Source organism: Rhea pennata, chromosome 7 (genome assembly GCF_028389875.1).
Source record: "Rhea pennata isolate bPtePen1 chromosome 7, bPtePen1.pri, whole genome shotgun sequence".
Lineage (NCBI taxonomy): Eukaryota > Metazoa > Chordata > Aves > Rheiformes > Rheidae > Rhea > Rhea pennata.
The window spans coordinates 33,649,318-33,662,841 of record NC_084669.1 but is presented as its reverse complement, the minus strand read 5'-3'; the positions used below and the strand labels follow the sequence as shown (position 1 = coordinate 33,662,841).

The window sequence follows — 13,524 nt, the reverse complement described above, 5'->3', positions numbered from 1 at the left end:
CAGAGATGGAGTGAGGACAGAAGACAAAAATCTCTGCTGAAGCACAGTGTGGAGCCTAAGATGATCACTTAACCACAGTAGATGGACCTTGATCCCCCTTCTCCTCCCAAAATTCACTTCCCCTTCTTCCCCAGAAAGCTACTGGCAGCGACTCAAACTGCATAAAGTGCAAAAAATCTGCTCTAGTGGGTTTCTGATTCACTGCCCACCCCCCTTTGAAGTATAGCCACAGCCCTGAGACACGGATTGATGCAAAGAGCCACAGCGAAGTCAGTGGGACCAGGAGCAAGGACGCTACATCATGAACACGTCTATTATTTATAATGAAATTAAGCTGGCCAAGATAATTAATGCTATTAATATCTGCACAATGATGAGCACAGTATGACTAGATAAATAGGCAGAATTACTTCTTATCTGAAATATTGTCACATTTGACTAGTAGAGTGAACTCGAATATAAACAGAGTGGATAAACAATTTGGTATGAAGTGTTACTGTTGTTTTTAATTATCCAGTACCTATATATCAGGTGCTGAAGAGGCACAACTACTCATGGCACAGACCAGGGTGCTTTGACAACACAGTCCAGGCTGCAATTTGCTGCTAATGTTTTAACACGAGACCTGTCCGAGGGGAGGGGGAACGGAGGCAAACTGAGCCGTTGTCACACTGCGGATTTTGCACGTTCTTCCACAGAGCAAAACCACTCAGGCGAACGCGAGCGGGACCCGGCGGGGCGGGCAACGCCGCCTCTCCCACGCCTGCGGATGCCTCGGCGCAGGCTCCCGCGGGGCACAAGCAGCAGCGAAACGCGGCTCTCGGGGCAGAGCGCCCGCACGCCCTCCAGCCTTTCCTGCACCGCCACCAGCAGAAGGCACAGTTCTACCCGCGCTCCTAGGGAGGAGGAGGAGGAGGAGGAGGAATTCAATCCGCCCTCCTCGGAGAAGCGGGGAGCCCAGCGCTTCCACTCGACCTCTCTAACCTCCTAATCTCCCGGCACATTCGCTGCCCGCACCACCACCAGCCTACGTGCACCTACAGACTCAGTGCACTTCCTGAAGGGAGAACCGCAGCAAGGCAAATGCTTTGCACATAGGCACCCACCGAACGTCTGGAAACAACGGAGTCAAGAGGAGCTGATCTAAAAATTCAGTCGAGGCAGACGTGCTTAGCTGGTGCTCAGGGCTATCGCAGTGACCAAGTTCGCTCACAGATAAGCATCTACGAGTATTCATCTTTCTAAGTAATTTTCCATCTTTGCATCTTACGGTTTCAAATTAAATCATCCTGAAAGGAGCCATTTGTGCTTTTTTTTTCTTTAAGAGAAAACCAAATTCCTATTTAAAACCACAGGGGCAACACAGAAAATAGGACATAAATTAAACTACAGACATGTCTTTTTAAAATAATTTTAAGGGAAAGACACAAACACACAAATGTCTAAGAAATAAGTCCGAAAAAACAGACCAGTGATCCAGCTTTTACTTGCAGCATGGGCTAAGCACTGCAGCAAATATAGCACACTCTTTAAAAACATGCACTATTCAGCAAACTCTGGAATATGCAGCTCACTGCTCAGTGTTAAAGAGCCAGCCCAGATTTTTTAACTTTTGTTCTAAATTTCCTAATTTCCTCCCTTATCTTTTTTTTTTTTTTTTTGGTTCTATTTTAAGTCAGGATCTTAACATCACGGTAATGCCGTTTGTGTATGCTTCTTAGAAGCCATTATTTAAAGGCAGCTCTTGTTTCATACTCTGTTTATCTTTAAACTTATATTTAGAAGTACATTGTAACAGGGTGAGCCGCTTGCTGGTTTATTTTTAATTCGAAGGTACAGCCACAAACTATGTTTGTGTGTCACAGAACGTGGAAGTTAACACTGGATGCCAAGAAAGCTTAAGCACTACCAGTTACCAACAAGCTGATAGCATTAGGTTGTTAGGTGATTATGGTCACTGGTAACTTTGAACACAGATGTGGTTTAAAGTGAAGAATAGAACTATTGAAAAAAACCCTGCATTTCTCTCCCCAAGAAAATAAGTTACGTTCTACATTTGAAACAGCATGCTGAGAAACAAAGGCAGAGCTGTATCTAAAAAAGGAGAACATACTGAAAGGAATATTATTAAGTGATTTACCTTGGCAACAGCTTTGCTTTCGGAATTATTGTTGGAATCCTTAATGCCGTTTAATGAATCTCTTCTCTGTGGGCATGGCTTCTTTTTGCGTGGTCTGCCTTTAAGATTTGGCGCTGAAAATTAATGGAGAACAATTTGAGCACACTGTCTTATACATGGATTCTTAACAGCTGAAAGCATAACAAATAATTCCCCTATAATCAGCCACAGAAATGTACACATCTGTCTATAGTAAACGCTCACTATGAGGTTCCCATCCTCCATGGGTTACATCTTGACACACTATATGTTTCTATATCATATCCCCCAAGGCTAATCTATTCTACTTTCACATATCTAATTAATACCAAGTCAAACATTGGTCTCCAAAGGACACAGAGAGAAAGCACAAATATTTCTCAATGGTACAAAAAGAACAAAACTGAATATTAATAGGGTACTTTGCATTAATCAGTCTACTGCATTTATTATAATTATTTTTAATCTTCAAGTAGAAGTACTAACTAGCATTTTCAACTTTGGGAAACATCTGTTTTTGGAAATGTTCTGAAATATTAAAACTCCGTACAGTTCCAAGAAATGTTTATATATCCTGTCACTCTTGTCAAAGTTCTTCTAAAAAAGCAAAAAAAAAAATCTTGAGTCCTAAAATGGATAAAAAAACTTAGCAATGAGTTCTACAAGTAGACCAGTACTGCAGTAAGTGATGGATTGTTTCATAAGGGTTAGACACCATACATACAAATTAACGTGAACCACTTTCATTTTGTCCAATTCTTAGGATGCTATGATGAAAGAGCTCCGAAATAGCACATAGACCAAATCCTAACCATGCTGAACCATATGTAGAATGGGATATGGATTATACAAAAAAAAGAAAATCAGATTCATCTTTCGATAGTGATGTAGCAACACAAATCATGATCACATAGAGAAATGCAAGATAAAGCAGCAGTTTGTTCATTACTACATGTCCTGCCTGTTTTCAGATTTCAGAATCAGTCTCTGGCTACCAGAGCATCATTTAAAATGATAAACAATCATTATCTAATGACCGTACTGAAGAAGATAATTTGCTTTAAACCTTTAATTTCTAGGTAACTATTGTTTTCATTACTTAAAGGGATGATTGGAACAACGTCAGAAATCTAAACACCACAAACCTCTTGAGTGCCTCCTAATTGTTTCTAATCTTACATTTGTCACACAGTAAGCCAGTGGTTTCAGGACATTTTACATTTTAATTACTTTGCAAACACAATAAAGGGTGTTAATTTGATTTTGTAGTTTGAATAACAGTGTCATATCTGGTCTGCTTAAAGAAAAATAAAAGCCATGGTTTTAAGTCCTAAAGTCCACAAAACACATCCTTTTTCTTCCCCCAGCACTGACATGCAGTAGAAATATATGCATGTGCATGTGTTTAAGTCTGTATTTGGGCAGATACAAAAATATATGTTTAACTCCCTGCAGAAATCTCTCCACATATCTCCGGCGAAGCACATTGTGCTTCCTGGAAAGTACTGCGGAAAGCGAGGCAGCAATTGCCGTCGGAGGCTAACATGCAAAAGCAAACAAAGAGATAAAGAAATTGTTACCCATTCCAGCCGACAAACATCTGCCTGATTTATATCTGCACTCATGAGTGCTACGGCGCGCGCCAGCCCACCGCCCCGCCGGCGCGGCACAGCACGGCGCGGCACGGCACGGCACGGCACGGCACGGCGTGGATGTCAGCCTCGCGCGGAGCCGGCCCGCCGCGATTCGCTCCAGGCTGGCGACCCCCCCGCCGCCGCGACACCGGCACCGCTGCGGCCACCGCGGGCGCGCGCCCGGCCGCACCGCCCCCCGCGGGAACCCGCTCCCGCCATCGCCCCGCCGCCCTGCCGTTCCGTCGCCCCACTGCTCTGCCACCCATCACCCTGCTGACCTGCTCCCCATCACTGTACCGCCTGGTCACCCCATCACCCTGCTGTCCCATCACCCCGCCACCTGGTCACCCCATCATCCTGCTGCCCCGTCACCCTGCCGCCCGGTCACCCCATCACCCTGCTGTCCCATCACCCCACCACCTGGTCACCCCAACAGCCTATTGCCCCATCACCTTGCTGCCCCATCACCCCACCACCTGGTCACCCCAACATCCTATTGCCCCATCACCCTGCTGCCCCATCACCCCACCACCTGGTCACCCCAACAGCCTATTGCCCCATCACCCTGCTGTCCCATCACCCCACCACCTGGTCACCCCAACATCCTATTGCCCCATCACCTTGCTGCCCCATCACCCCACCACCTCGTCACCCCAACAGCCTATTGCCCCATCACCCTGCTGTCCCATCACCCCACCACCTGGTCACTCCAAAACCCTGTTGCCCCATCACCCTGCTGTCCCATCACCCCACTGCCCGGTCACCCCAACATCCTATTGCCCCATCACCCTGCTGTCCCATCACCCCACTGCCCGGTCACCCCAACATCCTATTGCCCCATCACCCTGCTGCCCCATCACCCCACTGCCCGGTCACCCCAACATCCTATTGCCCCATCACCCTGCTGCCCCATCACCCCACCACCTGGTCACCCCAACATCCTATTGCCCCATCACCCTGCTGTCCCATCACCCCACTGCCCGGTCACCCCAACATCCTATTGCCCCATCACCCTGCTGCCCCATCACCCCACCACCTGGTCACCCCAACATCCTATTGCCCCATCACCCTGCTGTCCCATCACCCCACTGCCCGGTCACCCCAACATCCTATTGCCCCATCACCCTGCTGCCCCATTACCCTCCCATCTCAACATCCTGCAGTCCCATCACCTTATAATCCTGCTGCCGTGTCACCCCGCCGCCCCAGCACCCTGCCGCCCCATCACCCGCTCACCCCACCACCCCACAGCTCTGCTGCTGCATCACCCTGCTGGTCACCCCGCCACCTGGCTGCCCCGTCACCCATCTCCCCGCTGCCCAGACCCTGCTCCTGCACCCGCCGCGGGCAGGTGCTTGCGCCGCGCGCCCTGGACGCCACGCACCGGTCCGCAGCGGCGGATAGCCCCCACCGTGCCGTTAGGATCTCGCTGCAAAAGACACCGAGGAAAACAGAAACGCTCCCTCAATTTCCTGCGCGCCAGCACGGGCGCGCGAGCATCAGCCTTGCAGCGAGCGGCTCCCTGACGCAGCCCAAGCACAGGCAGCGGGGAGACGCCGCTCAGCTCGGAGCCAATATACTTTCGTGTAAATCGCTTTTTTTTTCTAATAAAGAAACTAGTTCAAGGCTCAGTGTTTTCCAACCATGCTTGTTAGCCTGCGTTTTGGCACTGCACTTTGCATCACATTATAAAGCACTCCTAATGTTTTGCTTAAAAGCTTTAAAAGCAAAAAAGGCATTTGTTACTAAATTCCAGGTATATTGAACTTGCATATAAATACTGTTTGAATTGGAGCATTCGATGGCAGAACTGGCACAAAACCATCACAAAATCAGGTTTTCTGCATCCTTCCAGTTGCTAAGGCAGTAGAAAACGTCTGCTCCCAGAACGCTCCAGGACTGGTTCGTACATGGCACACTGGTATTTTAAATCACTTTAAACCATTTCAGATCAGACACACTATTAACAAAAAAGCAGCAATATGAATTAATACCAAAAGAGAAGGCCCTTGTCTCTAATATCTCCTCCATAAAAGAAAACAGTTGAAATAGTTCCAGTAACACTTGAAACAAATCCATTAACATTTGCTCCCCAAACCATTATAAATAAATGCATTATCCGAAGATTATTTATATTTCAGCTATATCCCATTTTATTCTCTTGAGCAAGGCAATATGACTAGGACTGAACAAATAATTTATAACAAGGCACATACTTATTTTAATTTTGCCTTATTTTTTGTTCCGCTTATAGCATATTCATGAGCACATTGCAGATCTCTTGAATTTGTTATCGATAATTACTTTACAGCAATTTTACAAACTTGTGGCTTAATCCAAACCAGTTTTCCTGATGATATTGGCTGTTCAAGATGTACTGTTAGTTACATGGATGTCCCCTGTCTTTTTCTGCTCTCTGGCTGAAGAAGGACTTCTGGCACGAATGCCTGAGAATATCTGAAACAATTCAATTCCTCTAAAAGCTTGTGCATGTGGCTTTCAAATTCACTTTCTGCAAGCATTTGTGCCAGTGAGAACTGATCACTTGCACATTCCCAGAAGGTGAGAACATAAGCAAAGCAAATTAAAGTTAAAAAAATGAATAAATAAGTATAGAAAAATGTTTGCATTTATTTGCCACCTCCATAGTCAATATGCCTGAAATAGGAATATGAGAGATACGACATACTACCAGTTTAAATAAAATACTTTTTCCCTGTGCATTTGACAACATGTTCGCTTTTGCCAATCTGTGGAGTTCGTTCGTTCTTTCTTCTTCCCCGTGTAACAAAGCGAGAGGGGAAAACTCACCCACCGAAATGCCCGCTGGAGCCCTTGGGGGCCTGCTGAGACCCCTCTGTGGTGGACGAGGAGGCTGCTCCAAGCTGGAGCCCCATGGGAGGGCACGCCACCGCACAGTCGCGTGCCACCACGCTGGCCAGCACCACGCTATGTAGTGACGTTTTCCATGGAGAGCTACTGGGAGGATCTGGGAACGGCAACGCTTAGAGCCGTGGGAGCCCGAGCAATCCTAAATACATTAAGGTCTTAACTAGAGACCTCTAGTTCAGACATCAAGGGCGTTACCCATACCAGCTATCTAAAGCCTCTGCTTAGGTGTGATGCAAAGGATCAGTATGAGGAGCACAGGTTCCCCATACAAACAAGCATGCAAACCAGACTGCCTACACGCCTGCAACAGACGCGTGGCGATGCCCCGGGGAGCAGAGCTGCTCCTGCTGGGGCCAGGTGGGCACTGAAGGGCTGTGGGGAGTGAGGGGCACCCTGTACGATACCACCAGCTCCAGCCTTGAAGGGTCAAACCCGCGGGAGCGAAAGACGGCATTCATCCACTTACATCCAAGCACGCGCCTAACGCCTTCCTTGGTCATGGACCCTCTTCTTGAGATCATAGCTCGTTCCAAATTTGCTAGTCACCACAGAGGGTACATTCACTTACGAGAACGGTAATGCCCAAGAAATTATCATCCCTGCAAAACTCATCGTTCAGATACCAATCCAGAGCACAGCAGGACAAGTCTGCAGCAGAGAAGCGACTTCACCTCCTGCGTCCCAGCAAACATTTCAGGAACGACCCAGTAAAACACACCCAGCTGCAGTCGCACTGAGTATGAGCTTACACGCCTCGTGATGCAGGGTGACACTGGCCAACGGCCACGATGGCGAGGCAACGGAGCACAAAGGCAGGCTTCCCACCCCACGACGGTGATCTTTCATATACCCTTCATCATTCTGCCTGCTAATTTTGCCCACCAGCGGGAGTTTGGAGGGATCACCTCAGTGCTCTGGTGTGCCAGTCCCGACCAGCCTGTTACTTTGCTGTTTCCCTGAGCACTGGAGCAGGCCGGTGTCATTTTAAAAAAGCCATCCTGCAACAAAATCACTGCGGCCTGCGAAGCTGCTTCCTCCTGCAGAGGAAGCTGAAGCTACTAACGCGGCGTTTTACAAGGACTCGAACAAGAACTCAAGATGAACGAACACCTAACACAAACACAAGCGTTTGTAACTGTAAAGAACAACAGGCATCTTATTAGCTAGCACGCATGCGCGATGGACTTTGTTTTCAGCTGACTACCTACTTGGTGGTAAAAGTCTTGTGCTCCTGATTAAGTGAAAGCGTGTGAAACGGATATGTCATGAATATCTACAGTTGCACAAGCCATGATGACAACCATATCTTAACAACTCTTCCCATTCTGGAATACGTCTTATTGCCATTTCAGCTATGAATTCTCAGAGAAAAAAAATATTTATACGAATCTACCCAGAGACTTAAATGGCTTTTTCTCAATATTTGAAGTGTGGTCTGCAGAAGATCACCAAGAGATCACAGCTTATCATCAGAAACAAGGGATCAACATCTCTGGAAAGACTAAGGAAAGTTAACTCGTGGTCACTGTCACAGAGCAGGAGATAAAGAGCCTGGGCAGGAGGCACTTGCTTATCCCTGTGCTGATGGAGAGCGAGGGGGAGCAGCTGCTCTCCTTCTCAAGACCCCCTGGGACTGTTCAGAAATGCCTTCTCCACCCACAAGTGAGGAAAAGGAGCAGTCGTGCTCTTCACATAGTGAGGAGTGAAAGAAAAGGTGAGCTTCACAAGCTGTCACCGCTTCTCCTTTGCACAAAATGCTCACACACATGCCTGCCTTTAAAAAAAAAGTATTTAGCCCATGAAGTGATTTAGCTGCTCTCACTAATCTGAAATTGAGATGAAATCACTCCACTCTTCTTCGATGGAAACTGTATCTCATCTCCACCTCCCCTGGCTGTGGTTAACCTCGGTGGTGCTAAAATACCAACAATGTCCCATGTGTTTTTATTAAAAACTGACAATCCTGACAGGTTAAATGCAAAACTGCGTTGTGCATGGCACAGAGAGTTAAATTTTCTGCCAATGTAGATTGAAAAATCTTCACTTTATTTAAATTTACCCCAGAAAGAAGCTGATCCAGCAATCTAGCTTTCCGAAGCCTGTTGTAGTGAGCTGTGTACAGACCACCACGATTAAACAAAGGGAATCCAGAGGCACCTGCTGCAGTGAATTAATGAACGGATGCTGGAAATAAGCCACACTCGGTAGCAGGCTCTGACCCCAAAAGCAGACGAACCATATATAAAAAAAGAAAAAAAGAAAAAAAAGGAGCTTGATATTAATGCTGCTTAGACCAGCTAGATCTTTCCAACAAGCTGGGGACACCTCTACACTCATGAAACCACAGAACAGCATCACTGCTCAAAAACTTCATCCTCCTGGCCTCCATCACTCATCAGCCTGCACGTGAACCAGGATATTGCAGATGATCAGGAGGTGACAGAAGGTCAGGACAAGGAGAGAGCTCCACTGCCACCTAGTCAGAAAACATGCAAAACTGTGGCCACTGTTCTCCTGCCATTATCGCCTTCAGTTGAGCAACCTTCAGGAATACAGACTGCTTGGCAGGGCACAGGACACAGGAGTGTTTCCAAGCCTCACCACTTAGCACAGCTCCCAGCTCTGGGTTAAATATGGGGATGCCAAATTCTAGGCAGGGAAGAGAGAAGGACCTGAGAGGAAGATTGTCACGGTTTTGGGTCCCTGGCTTGATCAGGTTGGTGTTACAGTAGAATTTCCATTTTTTTTGGAGTGTATTAATGGAAGTCCAGTGAGTTCAGTTCTCCCCATAATACTGTTCTCCAGATGCACATGTGAGAACGCATCTGATGTCAAAGATGCGTTGTTATAGAGAGGGTGTTAAGAAAAATAGTGGCCTTCACACAGCTGAGGTCAAGCTATGTTGGCACTTTGTCAACATCAGTGGTGTAGCCAAGAGCTTTTAATGAGCAAGGAATGCATTACCTCATTTGTCATACCTGGATCACTTACTCATGCCGAGTCCAAAATAACCTTGGACCTTTTTGGCTGCTCAACAAACCATGGAAGTAAACAGTCCTGTACTCATGCCTAAAACACGCACCTTTTCCTTGCTCAGTCCATGCTACTTACTCTAGAGAACATCTAAGCAATTTTAATGCCCACGATCAACATCCTTGCCTTTTTCAAGCCTTTCTAATCTCCATAACTACTTCCTGGTATGACTTCCGATCCTGGCTTGCAGATCCTACATTTTCTCAGAAAAAAATCTTGAAGACTATGAGGAAGAAAAGGAAAAGGAAAAGGAAAAGGAAAAGGAAAAGGAAAAGGAAAAGGAAAAAGGAGACCATCACCGTATCTCACCATCAGAGGAATGTGCTGGGATAGCTGTTCAGCACTGCTAATGCATTTACAACTTAGATTGCCAACCAGACCCTGGCTGCCTGTTGTTTCTACGACCGTGTTACCATCCTGCGGAAGGATGGAGAGACAGGAAGAAGCAGTGATATTTTTGCTAATCACAAGACCTTGTGAAGCTGTCCAGGGCCATCACCAAACCACCACCAAAGAAGGGAGAGAGGAAGGTCTGGGCCCACATCCAGGGTGGGCCTACACAACCGAGCAAGCCCTGAACATGAGGGGTGGGAGCATACCAGTGGGAGGTAATTATAAAGCTGGGGTTAAGGTAGAGCACTTCAGGGTGTGAGGAGAGGTTAATAAACAGGGATCAGAAGCTAGGCTCATAAGGGAAGTCTGCTTGTGTGACACAAGCCACAGTTCTCCTACTGAACATACAAACATTTTCTTCCATGTAGTACACAAATATCTTCTCGCAGAATCCCTTTGCACTGTATCAGTCCTTCATGCATCTTCTGCAAAAAAAGCTGGTACACCACAATGTTTGGCTCTAGGCTGCAAAACCACCAGAGGACACACAGCAGACTACAGGAGCCATTCCCGCCTAGGCAGGTGGCAACAGCAGCACGCGATCGCGGAGCTCTTCACAATTTGGGTGCCAAACGCAGGCTGAAGGTGACATACGGCGGTGCCTGGGCATCAAGGTGGACATGAAAAGACTAGTCCCAGGTTGCCAGAAAACCCACAAATCAACCATGCTGGCTGGCAGATAGCAAATAGCTGGTGGCTAAGGATGGCCACAGAGCAGCCTGACAAAACTTAGGTCTTGGATGAAGAACATGCTTACATGTTGCACCTTTTAAAACGTAATGAATAGAAAGTTATCAGTTTAAACGGTTTTAACGCTTACCCCCCTTGGGGGCTTCTGGCATTCTGCAGTATCTGAACGTTAAGAAAAGCGTATCGCTGTATTTAAGCATGCTCACAAAAACTGTCTGAAGGTTAGTGAATCACGCATACTATTCTGGAGTATCTGCCTTGATGTCCTCTGACCCATCTCTTTGCTTTCCCTCCTTCACCTCGCTGCCTCTTCTGCACTGAGTTCATGGTCTTACATTTCATTTTTTTTCCACCCCTAGAAGTTTATTGAAAAGCTTCTACCTCCTGGAAACAGCATCTGAGTTGGAGTGCCTGGGACACGCAGGGCCAGGACACACCAAGTGGCGCTGGTGAGGACATGAAGCTGTAACCAACCTAATACCACATCAAAGGGACGGCAATTAAAGCAGCCCAGAAAATAAAGCAATGGATTATTTCTCAAGAATCAGAGCAGACCTTTGTTTAGGAAACAACACTATCAGTTGAATTTGGGGAAGTCCTGAGTATACCTATGGCAGTTAGCAATAAACACCCACCAACAGGTACTGCTCCACTCGATCTCTTTTTAAGTCACACATCCACACCTCTTTCCTACTTGAGTTGCACAGAAAACAATTTGAGTATTAAAAACATTTTTAATTAAGTCTTTCTAAATCCAAAAACTTTTTCATTCCTTTCTGTAGTTTATATGCTTTGTGGTTTTATAAATGAACGCATCAGATTTGACCTAGAAGCTCTGGGAACAGGTGAACAACCTTGCTAGGGACACGAAGGATCCTCACTGCTTTCTAACCCGTTAGCTGAAAGAGTGGACTTGTGTATACTTCTGAGAGTTTTGTTTTGGAAATGAGATATCCCATGCTCCATGTGAGGAAAATCAATTTACTACCTCTCTAAAGAAAACATTCTGCACTTGGAAGTGACTGAAACAGCCACTTCCTTGTGCGGATTAATGTGGAGACACATGACTTGCTGCACACTGGCATTTTGACCCTCCTCCCACTCCGACAAACTCTGAAGAAAGCAGAAAGGTGGTATTTTGCATGGATTACTGTTCAGATTATTACTGTTTTTAATAGAAAAGCTAGATGCACTGCAAATACCAGGTTGAGTAATTACATCAAGAGCTGAATGTTTTTAGTTCCCACTGAAGACAGTGACCAGATTCAGGACCAGGCCTGCAGTCTTGTTTTCTTCATTTCAATAGGGCTGGAAATTAAGACTTCTGTAGGGACTTGCTTTTGCCCTTCTGACAAATTTGAGTTCTAAAAATGGAAGTTTTTCTTTTTTGACAAAATCTGTACATGATTAGATGCCACAAAGCACGGAAATTTGAAAAGGGATGCTAAGAACTCTAGAGAAAAATCTATGCCTGACAAATAGATCACATTCAAGGAGTTTTTAGAGCAGATTAAAATAAAAAGAAAGTCCCAGTGTAGGCCTATTAGTGACTACAGATGACAGAATTGTTATTAATGATTCAAAAAGAGGCAGAGGTGTTTGGTAAATATTTGTTCCGTATTTGCAAAGAAGCCAGATGATACTCTTGTACAGGAATATAATTAAAGCCAGTCAATTGACTTGGCTTTACAGAAAATGGTTTTTAAAACAACACAAAAGAAAACAAACAAAACATCTTATTTTGTACGCTGAAACTACAAGCTTGATTAGAAAAACTAACTGCAGCCATGTAGCTGACCAAAACTTTGGTTAGGACAGTTGATTTAATACTAGGTAACACTGATTAAAGAATAGCACTACATAATTTTATTCGAGCATACATTAACTGGATTAAGAACTGGCTAAATGATAGCTCTAGAAGTAGGCATCAGTGGGGAATTCCTCTCAAACGTGGCTTCCATAGGGCTTGCTGCTAGACTTGGTACGTTCAACATTTCCCTCAGCGAAATAAACAGAAGGCCCCACAGTAAAATTCACGAGGACACGAGGACTGGCGCCACGCTAACGCGAGGGAGCAGTCCCTGGGAAGAACAGGCCATTCGAACAAAACCCTCCTCAGCCCGGCTGGAGCGTGACCCCCTGGGCACGGGCCACCGGCTGCCCTGACCAAAGGGAGGTACCGCACTGCCAGCATAGCGATGCACGAGGACAACCTGCTATTTGAACAGAGCATGATGAAGAGCGAGAAACTCTTGGGACTAGGGGCCTTGGAGGAAGAGCCTGAGCAGCCACGAGGCCACACGCTCAGCGCAGGGACGCACGGATGCTTGGACGATACCTTTGGTGAGAAACTCCATGAATACGGGAACAAGAACAATAAAATACTACGTTATTCAGGACGAGCACTGTGAAGCGCGGGAGCCTTGATTCAGCAAAGCACATGCCTAACCTGGGAAGACCTGGAGTTTGCAAAGACCGCTGACAATGTCACCAGGGCTGTTCACACTTTGGGCTGAGCCCATGCTAAGGGCTGACCACCACCAAGGCAATATGACTCTCCACACGCCTAAAAGGAAAAAGCCTTCAGTCCCGAACAAAGAAACTGTCATATTTCAGTACAAAACGCCACGTGCCTGGGTGGCACCACCAGATCAGGCATGGGTTCATCAAGTTTCACTTTCCCTTGGAAAACTGCAGCCCCTCTGGAGCCTCTGAGCCCTCCTC

At 46.3% G+C, this 13,524-nt stretch overlaps 1 protein-coding gene across 5 annotated transcripts in view; it reads right to left on the bottom strand.

Moving 5' to 3' along the window:
• Window positions 1–13,524, bottom strand: part of ARID5B (AT-rich interaction domain 5B) — a 100,358-nt gene that overhangs the window by 28,212 nt on the left and 58,622 nt on the right. For all 5 annotated transcript variants that reach the window (XM_062580331.1, XM_062580333.1, XM_062580334.1 and 2 more), the window contains one exon: window positions 2,141–2,253. In XM_062580331.1, the coding sequence (XP_062436315.1) occupies window positions 2,141–2,253 (113 nt within the window). The remainder of the gene's footprint in view (window positions 1–2,140; window positions 2,254–13,524) is intronic.